Source organism: Heterocephalus glaber, unplaced genomic scaffold (genome assembly GCF_053883595.1).
Source record: "Heterocephalus glaber isolate CG9 unplaced genomic scaffold, H.glaber_assembly_v1.0 deba00001600, whole genome shotgun sequence".
NCBI classification, from domain to species: domain Eukaryota; kingdom Metazoa; phylum Chordata; class Mammalia; order Rodentia; family Bathyergidae; genus Heterocephalus; species Heterocephalus glaber.
In genome coordinates, this window is record NW_028258372.1 from 16,942,144 (window position 1) to 16,958,213 (window position 16,070).

A 16,070-nucleotide genomic window follows, 5' to 3' on the forward strand; every position below is an offset into this window, starting at 1 on the left:
CTGAAGGACAGTCAAGTATGATTTAGAGCATAACTGGACTCCTAACAAAGGTACTGGCTAGTACTATGCTACTATTTTGTTCCTTGATGGTTAGTTTCAACCGCAATGATCCACAGTTCCAGAAGGTGCTTCTCCGAGTCAACAGAAGCAGCGCCCGACTCCCCTGCCCCACGCTATCAGGCAGGGTGCCGTTTCGGACTGTAGGAAGTTATCTTGGTCCCGTTCCTACAGCACGTGCGGGTGCAAAGGGACCGCAAGCAGCGGTGGCCGCCGTGGCGAGGGGCTCGTGCGAAGCTCTGACCGCAGGGCGTTGGAGGCTGTAAAGCCAGGACCCGCGCGCCCGGGAAGGGGCGGGGCGGTGGGTGGAGCCTGGCGCCCGCCGGGACCACCAATGGAATCCCGAGCCCCAGGGCAGAGCGCGTGACGCAGCCGAGCGGGCGGGGTGGGTTGGCGAGCGGGGCGCTTTATCTTTCTCTGCGGCCGGCGGCCTTGCGGGCCCTGGCAACGGGACAACTTCCCGAGGCCGACCTGTCTGCTGCTCACGCTGTGACGGGTTTCCGACTCACCTCTCTCCGCGGAGGCCCCCGCAGCCCGGCGGGCTCGGGCCTCAGGTAACGCCCGTGCTCCCGTCTGCTTGTTTCCCGACTGGGTTCCACCCGCCTCAGCCCCAGAGGAAGGGGTAGGGGTAGGGGTGGCCGCCGCCACGCCGGCCCACGGGCCTGGCCTTGTCCCCGGCTGTCCCCCGCCACCGGGGGAGGGTTGTCTCCGCACGTCCCCGGGACTTCGGGAGGGGAGGGCGGGAAAGTTACCGCCAGGCATCCGGTTTTCTGGCAGCCTTTGAAACCTTGGACTCTTGCTCTGGTGTCCCTCAGATTCTGTGGCATCTCTCAGGACAGTGAGTGGTAAAGAAAGTTTAAGCGGAACCAGAAGGGCACTCGGGAAATCAGCTGCTTGCTGTTTTAGGCGGAAAAGATGTGTGCGAGAAAGGATGGCACTACCGGAAGACATCAAAATCTGTGTGGGGCTGTGAGCACCAGAACCTTTAATCAAGCTCACGTTTTGTCTTTTAAATGTTAAAATGTAGGTGTCAAGTTTCTATCTTTGACCTTAAATGTTAATGGCCATGGAGTTTAACTGATAAGTATATTTGGTAATCATGTGTGTGTGAGAAAACTATAAGCTTCATTCTCTGCATTTGTGTATAGGTTAAAGTCTGGTCACTTTAAGTGGCTGCCATTTGATATATGCATTATTTTTCCCCTCCAGAGTACTTGTTTTTCCACCCTTAAACTAAAATTCAGATTGAGGTTTTCTCCCTTGCTTGCATTAAGTTGGGCAGTATCCTGAACGACTTGTTAAGAAAGTCTGTGTGATGTGGAGGCATGAATGGGTTCTGGAAGGCGCTCTGATGCAAGGGATAGTAAGGGGGGAAATGCTCCTGTCTTTTATCTTATCGCATTTCGGGTTTGAGCTGGTTTCAAATTCTCTTAAAGACCAAAATACTGAGTGTGCTCACTCTCCCAGCTCATTTGAGCCTCTTTCCTTCTCACTGAAGCCACACTTGGTTTTATTTTTTGTTCCTGGAAAGCCTCCCTTTTTGTCTTAAGTTTCTGGCCTTTTAGAGTTTCCTAAATTTGTAATGTTGCTTCCCTTTCCCCAATTCCTAAACATTCCTCACATACTAGCCTTAGTTATCACTTCCTCTGAAAACTCGTCCCTTGAAGCATTCCTGATACACTCACTATACAGTAGTGTCCTTACCAGCAGTTAATCATCAATTGTAATGAGTTAGATTCCTTACTATTTCTCGACTAGTAAATTTCATGAAGGCTAGGTTTAGCTTTATGTCTTCTCAGGATCTGGCTCAGCACCTGGCACAGTGAAAGAAGGAATGAGTTGGAGGTCAGAGGAAGGAACTTTTGAAGAAAAATACTGACTAGAGAAGAGTTCTCATTTTCTATGGGAAAGAAATCGAGTTTTTAACAGAGGCCAGTCAGGCACCATTTGTAAGACGTCTTTTTGGGATATTCACAAGGATAAATGATTATACTAGCTATATAGATATAAATTAAATTTGTACATATTCTTCAGTTTTGCTTATTAATATAATGACCCCACTTCTGTCATATGTAAAAAAGTGATAGGGTAGTATGTGGACAAATCTTTAAAAGAGGGAGACATTTTTATGTCTTGGATTGTAAAAATTCTATCCACAATTGTTTCTCTTTTGTTAAGAGAATTGTTACCTCTCTAAACCTTAGGGTGATATAGCAAAGTTCTTTATTTGGAGTAAGCTTGTAATTTTTATTTGTGATACAGATTTGTAGGATCTTTTGGAAGCTTCATCAATAACATTGCTGGCTGATGAAAGTTGACACTTCTTTCCAACATTATTCACTTGTTTCTCAAATAATTATTTTTGTTTTCTGAAGATGAGTTAGATACTTAGAATATTATCTTCAGTGCACTGATGAGTTTCATAAATTCTGTTCAGTCATTCTGTTTTACTTTAACATATCTAGGTGATCAACTTTGTTACCTGGGGGTAAATATTTCTACTGCCACTCACTTTTTGTGTGACTTTGAACACGTTTCTTGGTTTTGTTTTGTTTTATGAGACAAGGTCTTGCTGTGTAGTTCATGCTGGCCTTGAATTCTCTGTATAGCCCAGGCTGGCCTCGAACTTGCAGTTATCCTTGTCTCAGTCTCCTGAGTGCTGGAATTACAGGCTATCACCATCTTTAAAAATGGAATGGAGTTGGGCTTGGTGGTGCAAGCTTCATCCCGTCACTCTAGAGTACTGAGGCTGGATTGAAAGTTTGAGCAATTTAGCAACAAGGTAGACCCTGTCTCAAAATAATTTATGAAAGGGCTAGGGATGTAGCTCAGTGCAAAGCCCCTGGGTTCAATCCCCAGTAAGGAGGGAGTGGGGGAGAATGGAAATCTTAAATAAGGTAGTGCATCTACCATAGTACCTAGCCCTGTGTTACTGGGTTAGTAAACTGGTGCTTGGTTCCTTCTCTGCTGGTCCTCTTGAGAGACTAGTCTTGTGATCACTGCTTTCATTTCCTGGACTTATTTTGCAACCCACTCCAATGTAGTTTTCCTTCCTGAAACTAATTGTACATGTAGTTAAACAAATAACATATTAATATTCCCCCCAGAAATGTCTAGACTGTGTTCCACCCTCCATTTTTTTTCTTGAAAAAGTTTTTGTTATTTCACTGGATTTTCCATGGTATTAACCCTAGGGTACTGTACCTGTTCTTGAGTCTTCTAACTTGATTTCTAACATTGCTTGCTCTTGTTTTTCTGACTCACAAAATCTACAGGCATGCCAGTTATGCTAATTATTAAGTGAATGAGAAAGAGGAGTAGATAAATTGAATAGTATGTGCCCTAGGCCAGCCAAAGTATTAGGACTAGCTGAATATGCAAGTCTGAAATGAAGATAGAGAACTGGGATTTATCAGTGTATAGGCTGCTCCTAAGTCCAAAGCACATGAATTCAAGAAATCTGCCAGGGAATTTACTTGGGAAATAATTAAGCTAATATCTACACAGCACTTACTTAACAACTTATGTAGTATGTATTCATTCTATTGATAGGTGGTTAAGTAATTTCCCTAATATTATGAAGCATTTAAAGAACTGACTGTATTAGGGATAGGGATGCATTTCCAAGGCTCTGGGTTCACTTTCCAGCACTGCAAAAAAACAAAAACAAAACAAACAAAAAACCCCTGTAAAAAAGGCAAGGCCTACAGGAGGTAGAGAGATTAAAAAGATAAAACCAAAAACCAAAAAAAGCGAAACAAAAAATAGGTATGAAAAGAAACAGGCTCTGTACAGCACATTTGGACCAAGTAAAAGTAGGTAAAGAAGTATACCCTACAGCGTGAGGGTGGACCACTATGAAAGAAAACAGTAGCCCTTCTTTAATTATTCTTTTAATAAATGCACATCAGTTAGGCCTTTAATGTTTTTTTAATGTGTTAGTGCATTGAGCCCCTGCCAGTCTTTCTCTAGTATATTTTCCCTTTGGTCCTGCGTTAATTAATTAATTTTGGTTTTTTTCTTTTTAAAAATTTTATATATATATATATATTTGGGAGGGGTTGTTTTGTTTTTTTGGTACCAGGGATCAAACTCAGGACCTTGTGCTTGGGAAGCAGGCAGTGGAACCACTGAGCTAAATCCCCAGCCCTGGGGGGAGTGTTTTGACACAGGGTCTCACTATATAGTTCAGTCTGTCCTGAAACTCACTATGTAGCCCAGGCTGGTCTTGAACTCACAGCAATCTTCGGTGCCTCAGCCTCTGAGTGCTAGGATTGTAGGCGTGTACCAATGCGCCCCTGCTGTTAATCTTCCTAAGGATAAGTATCAGGTCACTCTGTTTAAAAACCTGTATCAGATTTTTTTTTTTCTCCTCCTTCCTGGTGTTTGAGATCCAATCTAGGACCTTGCACATGTTTTACAAGTGTCCTACCTCTGGACTACATTCTCAGCCCTGCTCCTTTTTAAGAAAAATGTTTCAAACTTATGAAAATAGCCCATAAGATCCCTTGATCTTTTGGCCATGCCCTTTCATCTGTTCTGTGCTCTCCATTTATTCCTTCTCTTTATGATTTGACCTAGATTATAGGAAACCTTTCCTGTTGCCTCTAAACTCTGTCAGGCACCAGGCTTATGTTCCATGTTCTGTGTACATCTTAATCACTGTCCTATAAAACCACTAAGTGTTACAATTTTCCTTTTGTATCTTTTTTCTCCACTAGATTTTCTCTTTGAGAGTGTGCATTGTTGTGTACCGCCTATCTTTGTATCACCAGCACCTGACATATTTTAGATCATAAATTGTTGGAATTAATGCCATCCATCACCAAGGTCTGTACTTTATCTTACGTTCTTCAGAGTGTGCTCCTTTTTCTGTTTTTGTACCTAGAAAACTTGTGTTCCTTGTTTGAAGCCTAGCTTTAATGTCACCTCCATCTTACCCTTCCTAAAGTGTTAATTATGACTTCTTTTGGTATGTGCGTGCAGGTCTAATAGTAGGATAGATTTTGAAGTATTAAAACACATTTACAGAAACATCATTGAAGAATGAAGTGCTTAGTCTGCCTAATTTCAGTTAATTGGTACATATGTTTTAAGTGCCAGAACTAAAAAAAAATAATAATTTCCACACAAATGAAATCTTTTCACTTTGCATTGTATTTAAACTACCAAACCCTTTTGTAAATGGGCCATGTTTATTAAAGGGTGAACTTCAGCTAAGGTCTCCTTGTTATACTCATGTGTTGGGGAGCCAGTAAGAAGCATAACCTCTTTGGTGTTATTCCCCTTTGGTCTATCTTACCTTTTTAATGCTGGTTCTTCCTTTTTTTTTTTTGTACCGGGGGTCGAACTCCGGTCCTTGTGCTTGCGCAGTAGGCGAAACCACTGAGCTAAATCCCTGGCCCTGGTTCCTCCTTTTTAGGAGAAGAATCTCAGGTTTGAGAGATCTAGTGGAGTAAAGAACATGGTATTGTTAATTGTGTCTCAGAGTCTCTTAGACAAATTACTATGGGTCCTGAAAGGTTAATGTTGATGAAAACTCTTCAGCTTTAGAACAGATCATTTTAAGGGCCTGGGATGAAGCTCAGTGGTAAGGCACTTGTCTAGCATGGGTGAGCTGCAGAGAAAAACAAAACAAAGTAAAACACAGATACAATTTAAAGCCCAAGCAAGGCAGTGTCCTCACTGTTTTGTATGTATTTATTTTTGAGATGGAGTCTTACTGCCTTGCCCAGGTTGGGCTTGAACTCTTGGGGTCAGTGATCCTCCTGCCTCAGCCTTCCAAGTGCATAGCTGGAACTAGTAGCTGGCGCTGCAGACCTATGACACTGCAGCTAGCTAATTGTCGTACATGTTTTGTATTTATTTATTTTTATTTATTTTTTGTATTTATTTTTTAGTATTAACAGATAAAGTTACAAAAAAATAAAGAACTTCAGTTCCAACTCTCATATCAGCTCATTAATGATGGGTCTATGAATATAGAATGAGCAAACTTGTTTCTTCTTTTTTTTCTTTGTGGTGCTGGGGATTAGACCTAGGGCCTTGTGCATGCTAGGCAAGCATTGCATTCAAACTACATGGGATGTGTGGAAAACACTTGGTAACTATTTATTAATTAGTTAAACAAACTATATTAAATACAGAATGTGTTCCCAGCACAATTCTACATAAAAATGGTGGACAAGAGGAAATTCTACTTTTAATCTTTTTTTTTTTTTGGTACTGGGGATTGAACTCAGGACCTTGCGGTCACAAGGCAGGCGGTGGCACCACTGAGCTAAATCCCTGGTCCAGGGAATTCTACTTTTCATGGGGAATATAGTCTTGAGGAGTAGTTGGAAAATAGTGTGCTCTATTAGCTAATATGCCTTTGAAGAAAAATAAGATAAGGGGATGAGAGGAACAGTTCTGGGATGTTTATTTTAAATAGTGTAGATAAGGAGGTCTAGGAGGAGGGGATTTTTGAATGGAGAACTTGAATCAGTGAAGGAGAAACCTTGAGGGCATCTGAGGGAGATGTTCCAGGCAGGGGGAATACTGTATTAGAGGACTTTAAGTGGGAACAGCTGGGCTTGTTGTAGAACTGGCAGAAAGGGGCTTGGAGTATAGTTACTCAGTGGTAGAGTGCTTGCCTAATGTGTGGAAGGCCTGGAATTTGATCCCAGTGCTGGAAAATAAAAAACAGAAGACCTAAGAAACTAGAATAGAGTGAATGAATGAGAGTGTCATAGTAGGTGATGAGGATAAGAGTAATGGGGAGGGCAGATAATGTGGCAATTATTAGACCATGGTGAGGATTTAAAACAAAATCCATGATTAGGGATAGAGCTTAGTGGTAGAGTGTGTGCTTAGCATGCATGAGGACCTGAGTTCTATTCCCAGCACCAAAAGAAAAAGAAATCCGGTGTTTGAAGGGTTTTGAGCAGGGAAGTGACTTAATCTGACTCAGCTTTTGAAAAATATGACTCACTGGGTGAGGTGGCAAACATCTGTAATCCCAGCATTTGGGAGGCTGAGACAGGAAAATTTCAAGTTCAAGGCCAGCAACAGAGCAAAATCTTGTCTCGAAAAATCAAAAACCAACCAACCAACCAACAACAAGAAAAAACAGAAGAACAAGTAAAGGAAGACCATTTAGGTAGTTAGGATGCTAACACAGTGAGATGATAGGGGTTTAGATAGTAGTGAAAGTGACTGATGTGAGAAGAGAGATTTAGATACATTTTGAAGGTAGAGTTAAATAACAAGTTCAATTATTAATAATAATCAGCCCCCTTCCCCCATACTGGGGATCAAACTCAGGACCTTGCACTTGCCAGGCAGGCGTGGCACCCCGAGCTACGTCCCTGGCCCAATTATTTATAATAAAACATTGGCACCTTGGTGTATATCATTCCTCATTTTTTGTGGCATAACCTTGTTCTGTAGTATTTATCTCCAGTTTTTAGATGAAGAAACAGATTCAGAGATTGGAAGATATATCCAAGAGCACAATGGTATGGCAGAGCAGGACTTGAAACTCTTGGAACATTGGTGTTCTGACACTTTCCACTGTTTTCCATTACAGTTCTCATTTCCTATAGGTAGGGAAAATCAGGCTAAAGATAGTACTATAGGCTATGATATATGAGGTAAAGATTTTGTTAGGTGAAATAACAGTTTCTCCTCTGGCACACTTCTAAAATTAGCAAATTAAGCTCTTATGACAGTGTGATTGTGCAAACTCAGTACTTTGTAATCAACATAACAGTGTTCTGAGTTGATGCACTGAGCCAAACAAAGCAAAATAACCTTGTTTTAGTCAGTCTGTGTGATGAGGGTGTAACTCAGTTTCACGTACTGAAATATTTGAAGTAATTTATGCATAATTCAAGAATCTAGGGGATCCCTCACCACCAATTAAAAATAGTTGTAGGATCTATGAAGCTGTTAACATAAAAGGTGATGTGCATTGACATCCTTCCAGCACATGGTTTTCTCTTGATTATGCAGGTTTAGAGCACTATATCCTATTACTTAGAATGATTAGTGATGATATTAATTCATACATTGACTTTGTGTCCTAATGCATTCTTGCTGAACTGCAGGTACTTTCCACAAGATTTGGGGAATTTGAGAGAAAACGTAGTCCTGAGAAACAGTGCACAGTGCAGTGGAACCACAGAGATGCTGAAGGGACAGGTGGTGGTCTAGGAAACCATAACATAGGAAGTGTGTTGGAGGCAGCCTAGTGATTAGGCATTAGGCTGTGGAATTGTAAGTCTTTCTTGGCCGATCTACTTCTGCTGTTGGAGGATTATGGGATTTGGCAGAGGTTAAATCATTTCCTTAAACTATATTTTTCTCATCTATAAAATGAGAGTAATAACTGTCTAAGATTGTAAAGTTAAGAAAACATAAAGGGCTTGATGGTACGGTGCTTGGAAGATACATAATAGGAGTTCCTTAAATCAACACTGTTGTTGCTCTTACTCCTGTTACTTTTTTTTTTGGTACCGGGAATCGAACTTGGGTCCTTGCCCTTGTGCAGCAGGCAGTGAAACCACTGAGCTAGATCCCCAGGCCTCTCCTGTTTCTTTCTCTTTTTTTTCTGGTACCAGGGCTCGAACTCAGGACCTCGTGCTTGCCAGACAGGCACAGTGGCACTGAGCTAAATTCCCAGCCCTTACACCTGTTACTTTCCACTGATGCTTTTTATTGTGTTTAAAATACTTAATACATAAAGCACGTAAGAGCTCAAAAATTAGCTGTTATTCTACTTTGGGAAACATTGCACTGCACATGTTAAGTGAAATAAGGGAGAGATGATAGGAAACTAGAAAATAGACTTTTGGAGTTGGAGAAGAGGTGTGGAAAGGGAGAGGGAGATTGAAAATGATCAAGATATGTTATATTTTTGTACTGATTTCTCAAGATGAATCTCAGCATTCTGCATTACTAATATGCACTTAAAGAAAAGGAATAGGGCTATATCTAAAAAGGACCTTTGATATAGAGGCTAATTTCTTCAGCTTTGTTATAGTATCTTATACTCAGCTTAATGTAATTAAACAAAAGGAAGATATATGTCATCACTTGTTATCTCTCTTAAACATTGTGGTAGTATTCTGAAATTCACCTAAACTAGATGCATACATAGTTAAAAGCTTTTCTTTCTTTTTTGAAATTAATTTTATTGGTACTTTTTTTGTCGTTGTTGTTGTTAGGTTTTTAGTGTTTTGAGACAGGGTTCTGCTTTGAGGTCCAGGCTGGTTTGGAACTCACTATATAGTCCGGGCTGGCCTCGAACTTTCAGTAATCCTCCTGCCTCAGCTGGGATTACAGGCATGCACCACCCTGCCTGGTCCAATCAGTACAATTTTGGCATACATAATCATCACATTCATTATAGGGAATTTGTACCTGTACATAATATATCTTAATTCTTTTTTTTCCCATTCCTTTCCCTTCATACCTTCTTCCCCTCTCCATTTATAAAACTGTTTCTATTGTTTCCTTCCATTCTTTTTTTAAAAATCCCATTTCCACCGGGGATTTAGCTCAGTGGCACCACGGCTGCCTTGCAAGCCCAAGGTCCTGAGTTCCGTCCCTGTACTGAAGAAAAAAAATCCCATTCCCTTTCTTCCTTCCTTCCTCTGGTATTCCTTGTTGCCCTCCTCATTTCAACATTTTCTTTCTACTTCCCAATAGCTAGCCTCCATTTGATCCTTATTTATTTACCCTTTTGGTTTTTCACATAAGAGAAACCATGTAGTATTTAAACATGTGTGTTCAATTTATTTCACTTAAGAGTATGTTCTCGTGCTAGGGATTTAGCTTAGTGGTTCTGCTGCCTGCTTTGCAAGCACAAGGTCCCGTGTTCAATCCCTGGCACCCAAAAACAAACAAGCAAACAGACAAGAGAGTTTGTTCTCATGGTGCATCCATTTACCTAAAAATGTCTCGTTTATCCTTCTTTATGGCAGAATATACTCCATTGTATGTAAAAACTACATTTTATTTATGTGCTGATGGGCATATAGGCTCTTTCCAAGATTCAGCTATTATAAATTGTGCTGCTATAAACGTGGGTGTACATATATCACTGTGGTATGATGCTTCTAACTCTTCCAGGAAGATACCTAGAAGGGGGAATAGGTGGGTCAAATAGAACCTCTAGTTTTAGTTTTTTGAGGAATCTCCATACTGATTTCCATAGTGGTTGCACCAGTCTGGATTCCCACTAACAGTGGAGAAGAGTTCCTTTTTCTCCACACCCTCATCAGCATTTGTTATTCGTTGATTTCTTGATGATAGCCATTCTTTCTGGAATGAGATGGAATCTCAGTGTTGTTTTAATTTGTACTTCTCAAATAACCAGTGATGTTCAAAGCTTTTCTTAATTTTTAATTTCAGTTGTTTTTTGATGTTACTGGGGATTGAACACAGGGTTTTACACATACTAGCAAGCACTTTATCTCTGAGCTACATCCCCAGCCCTATTTTTAAATTTTTAAATGATACATAACAATTGTACATGTTTATGGAATACTGTTTTATTTTGATACATATATAAACTTGTAAAGGTCAAATCTGGATAAATAGTTTATCCATCATAAATGTACATTGCTTCTTTGTGTTGGGAACATTCAGAATTTTTTCTTGTAGCTATTGTTCAATGCTTGTTATATCTTCTCTCCTAGACAACTCAGTGGTGTGTAAAAAGATGTCTCCAAGAAAGCGGCTGTCGAAGTCCACTGAAAATCTTGAGAAAGATAAAGACCAGAGAAACTCTTCAGAAGAGTACCTGGAGACACTTCAAAATGGTGAGGCTTTTAATTTTTTTGACATTAATTAATAAACAGTTTCAGTATTTTAGATCAGAGATTGCCATCTCTTTAGTTCTGTTTATTATATGAGTATTCATAGTTTTGTAGTGATAGTTTTATATCTGGTAAAAAAAAAGAAGTTAGAAAATAAATCCTTTCTTGATAAATACTTCAGTTGAATATCTACTATGTTTTAAACATTATTCTTTCATTCAACTGCCTAACCTACCAGTAATTATTGAGGTGTACTGTTATATACTGGAGCTATAGCAGTGATCAGTACTGATGTATTTTATTTTATGTAGGTCCATGTTAGGTAAATGACAGAATGAACTCCTAAAATCATATACATAGATTATTCTAAATAAGTTTAATAATCTCATAATAAAATTACTAATTACTCTCATTAGATATAATGAATAGAAATAGAGTAATTAGCAAGTTACCTAATAGTTATTACTGAGGTATAAATTTAGGGGGGAAAGGGCCGGGGATTTAGCTCAGTGGTTCTGCCACCTTCCTTGCAAGCGGAAGGACCCGAGTTCGATCCCCGGTACCAAAAAAAAAAAAAAATGCAAATTTTATTAGTTCCTTTTTTTGGTACTGGGAATTGAACTCAGGACCTTGTGCTTGTGAGGCAGGCACAGTGCCACTGAGCTGAATCCCTGGCCCATTTTTATTAGTTCTTTTTATTTGGTACCGGGGATGGAACTCAGGACCTTGTGCTTGCGAGCCACGCGCCGGAACCACTGAGCTAAATCCCTGGCCCAATAATTTTGAGTGGTTTTGTTTTGTTTTTGGTACTGGGGATCGAACTCAGGACCTTGTGCTTGCGACGAAGGTGGTGGAACCACTGAGCTAAATCCCCGGCCCAAATGTTTATTTATTTACTTATTTTTTGTGGTACTGGAGAATGAACCCAGAGCCTCATACAAGCTACGCAAGCATTCTACTACTGAGCTACACCCCCAGCACTTTCTCTTTTTTTGTTGTTTTTTGGGTACTGGGGATCAAACTCGGGACCTTGTGTTTTCAAGGCAGGCACCGGAACCACTGAGCTAAATCCCCGGCCCTTTATTAGTTCTTATATGCAGGTTTGCTTAGTACGTAAATACAAAGAGAATGACACTGTGCTTGTTAAGGTCAAGACTTTTGATTAAGAGTGATAGACTTGTAAATGCAACTCTGATGTTGTCTATTATCAGGATATTTATTTTTGCAATGGGATTTGTCTAAGTTTTATTTTAACAAGGATTTGCAATTTGAGCCTTGTTTGCTTAACAAATAAGAGTTGAACTTTCTGAGACAGGTGTCTTTGACATCCTGAAATTTCTTGTAATAAAGAAACATTCTTTTAATTCTATTTAAATTTAATTGTAATAATCAGAAGCCTGATCCCACCAGGAATGTAAATATTGCTGCTTAAATTGGCACAGTGAAGTTTATTGACTAGACTCTTAATAGTTGCTTATGATACTTATGTTTGCAAAAGGTAAGTTCTAATGTGATATAAAAAGTGGAATTTCAGCAAAGAAGGAAGCGCCAAAATTGGAGAGAAACATTTTCTTTTATGGAACTTAGTGGTAACTCAAATTGACTCCCTTGAGTTCCCCATATGTTAAAGGTTTGTGTTTATTTTTCCTTCCAGTTCTTGGAGATAGAAAAATTATTTTTGTTGAAACTTCCTGTCACTATGTAATATCTCTTTATGTCTCAATTTAATGGAAGCTTTTAAATTACTCTAACTTCTATGAATGATCAGTATTCATTATTTTAGTTCATTAAATTTTCATCATTTCGGTTTTAGCGCAGATGTTAAAAATTGTGTTGTTTAGCTTAAATTAAGAAATGTGACAGTACCACCTGCACCCTGGCTTAACGTAACTAATGCTCATTGAAAAAGATGTGTTTCTCCATTCACTTTAACATTTTTTCATTTTGAAGAGTTTGTGGGGATGGGTAAATGTGACCTTTGAGTAACAAGATTTGAAAGATGCCAGGCCAGTTGGTGTGGCCTGTCAAATAGCCTCAAGGGAGCTTGTTAGAAATGCCTCATCTCACATTTATTGAAAAATAATTTTATTTCACCAAGTTTCCCAGGTGATTCACATTCAGGCTAGTGGACGAGACATAGCTTATTGTGATGCTTCTTGCTTGGGGTGTACATGAAAATCACCTGTGGATGAGGCTATCATCCAACAAACAAAAACAACTTCTTGAACCCCACTGAAGTGAATCAGAATCTTCCTAGGGAGGACCCAGAAGGGAAGTTTGAAAGAACTTACTAGGTAGTATTGCTTGGTACAGGTGGTTGAAAACTAATGTTGTCAAAAACTTTGAGACTTAATTTTCATTAAACTTAACTTGGTGTGCAAAATTCTTGGATTTTTAATCGCATTTGTAACTCAATAATTTATGGGTAGGCTGACCATATGTCCTAATTTGCCTAGTTTGGCCTCAGTTTTCATCATTGCCCAATGTGATTATTTTGTTTATTTGTTCATATTTTCAATATAGCTTTTTATTTAGTTTTTTTTTTTTGTGGTACCTGGGATTGAACTCAGGACCTTGCACTTGCCAGACTGGCACAGAGCCACTGAGCTACACCCCTGGCCCCTTTTTTTGTTTTTTTGAGACAGGGTCTCATTAGTTCAGGCTGACTTTGAATTTACTATGTAGTGCAGGCTTGCCTGGAACTCACAGAGATCCTCCTGCCCCAGCCTCCCAAGTGCTGGGACTTATAAGCATGCGCCACCACACCTGGCGGTCAACATACTTCTTTACATGGGTGTTGTCCCCTTTCATTCTCAGAAATATCTGTTTTGTTAAATTACACATAACCCAACCTTTGGCAGGAGGAAGTCAGGAGATAGGGCTTGAAGTGTTACTGTGTATGTAGTCATTGACTGATTACCTACTTATGTGGATGACTTTGGGCAAATCCTACAGCTTATCAGTGCTTATGCAAAACCAAGGATAGCAAATGTGAAAACAGTTTTTTTTAGTATCTAGCACTGTGTTCCTTAAGATCTTATCTCCTCATTGATAATGCTCCTAACTCATTCTAGATCCTGATGTAGCTTTAGAGTTCCCTGCTAAATGTCAACTGACAGTTGTAATCTACATGAAATTCTCTAACTTTCCTACCAGAAATTGATGCTTGATTTTTTTAGTTCTTTTGAGACAAGGTCTTGCTATGTAGGTAGTTCAGGCTGGCCTTGAACTCACTGTGTAGCCCACGCTGGCCTCAAACATGCCTCAAACACATGGCAATCTTATTGCCTCAGCCTCCCAAATACTGGGATCAGAGATGTGTGCCACCATGCCCAGCTGGCTCTTGATTGCAAACAAGATAATATGATGTAAAAGTTTGATGGTAATTAGGCTGATTATCGTATTAGGTATAGGCGCAGCCCACACCATCAATATAGGGTGATGATAAAAGAAAAATAACTCAGAGTTAACTGGAGTTGAATCATATAGTTCCTGGATAATTGTGATATAGAATAAAATTCTGTATATAGTTGTTTTTGTTTTTTAGGTTTTTTTTATGGGGAGGATTTTAGACATGGTCAAGCTGGCCTTCAATTCACTACATAGCCCATGCTGGCCTCAAACTCATGGCAATCTTACTGTCTCAGCCTCCTGAGTGCTGGGATTACAAGCATGTGCCATCATGCTCGGCAAGTGTATATAGCGTTTTAAAGGTTATAGATCAATTGTAATTGTTCTGTCCATTTATTGCTTTTGTAGTAGATTACCCATGATAACCTTTAAAAATCTTTGTTGTCCTCATGAAAAATTTCCTCTTTCACTAATCCTTGTTCAAGAAATATAAGATGGTTTAGTTTCATTTAAAAAATTGCTGAAAGGAGCTGGGCATGGTGGCGCACACCTGTACTCCCAGCACTCAGGAGGCTGAGGCAAGAGGATCGCCATGAGTTTGAGGCCAGCCTGGGCTACATAGTGAGACCCTGTTTAAAAAAAAAAGTGGAAAAATTGCTGAAATATGCTTATAATTGTTTTAATTTAAAGGAATTATATACTTACTGAAAAATTCAGACACTGTAGAAAGTTATACAATGTGGTGCTTCTTCCCTCACGCATGTCATTCTTGGTTTCTACATGTGAGTCATATTTCAGATCTCTTTTACATTTGTGTTTTCTATACTTAATAAATCTGAAGATCTTTTCATTTGATAAAAGTAAGTGGAATTCTTTTAAATATCTGTGATATTTCCGTTAGACAAATTCTTTTTTTTTTTCACAAATTCTTGATATATTTGTGCCTTATAGATGGACATTTAGGATTTCAGTATTACAAATGGTACTACAGAGATCACCCTGAAATAGATCACCTTGAGCTAAGGTATCTACAGAGTACATTCTTAAAGGTGAGGTTAATGGGGCGAAGTGCTTTTGCATTTCAAATTTAGATATTACCAAATTTCCTTCCAGAAATGTTATACCAATTTATATTCCCATCTATGCTATTTTGCCTCACTCTTTTTTTTTTTTCGTACCGGGGATCAAACTCAGGACCTTGTGCTTGCCAGGCAGGCGCTGTGCTACTGAGCTAAATCCCCAACCCCTTGCCTCACTCTTGGTGATACAGCTTATCAATTAAAAACAAAAGCCTTTGGGGCCAGGGATTTAGCTCAGTGGTTCTGGCAGCTGCCTCGAAAGCTCAAGGTCCTGAGTTTGATCCCTCGTGCCAAAAAAAGAATGGGAAAAAAAGGCTTTGCTAATTTTCTGGGTGAAAAACAATGTATCATTGCATATTATTCCAAAAAATGATGAGGGAGGGAGTTTTATCAAGTATTTATTGACCATGTTTTCATTGACCATTTGTTTTTTGTTTTTTAGATAGGGTCTCCCTATGTAATTCAGGCTGGCCTTGAGCTCACTACGTAGTCCAGGCTAGCTTCGAACTTGAAGGGATCCTTCTGCCTCAGCCTCCCAAGTGCTGGAATTATAGGCGTATACCACCACACTTGGCTTGACTGTGTTTTTTTTTCTGGTACCAGGGATTGAATTTAGGACCTTGTCCCTGTGAGGCAGGCGCGCTGCCACTGAGCTAAATCCTGAGCCTCTAGACTGTATTTTTCACTTTAAAAATCCTCTTCATATCTTTTGCTCATTTTTGTTTCCTATCTGGTGGCTGTTGTTTTTAATTTTTTAAAATTTTGTGTTAAGAAAATT

General features: G+C 39.5%; 1 protein-coding gene across 5 annotated transcripts in view; it reads left to right on the forward strand.

Moving 5' to 3' along the window:
* The first annotated feature begins 414 nt into the window (after positions 1 to 414).
* Soat1 (sterol O-acyltransferase 1) overlaps positions 415 to 16,070 on the forward strand; it is a 67,127-nt gene continuing 51,471 nt past the window's right edge. Inside the window, exons 1-4 of one of the 5 annotated variants that reach the window (XM_021265353.2) lie at positions 436 to 611; positions 873 to 1,080; positions 4,779 to 4,887; positions 10,743 to 10,865. In XM_021265353.2, the coding sequence (XP_021121012.1) occupies positions 10,766 to 10,865 (100 nt within the window). In that variant the 5' untranslated portion in view covers positions 436 to 611; positions 873 to 1,080; positions 4,779 to 4,887; positions 10,743 to 10,765. Of the gene's footprint in view, positions 612 to 872; positions 1,081 to 4,778; positions 4,888 to 10,742; positions 10,866 to 16,070 lie in introns of all 5 variants that reach the window. The other 4 variants (XM_021265354.2, XM_021265352.2, XM_013075418.3 and 1 more) reach the window with 4 other exon arrangements.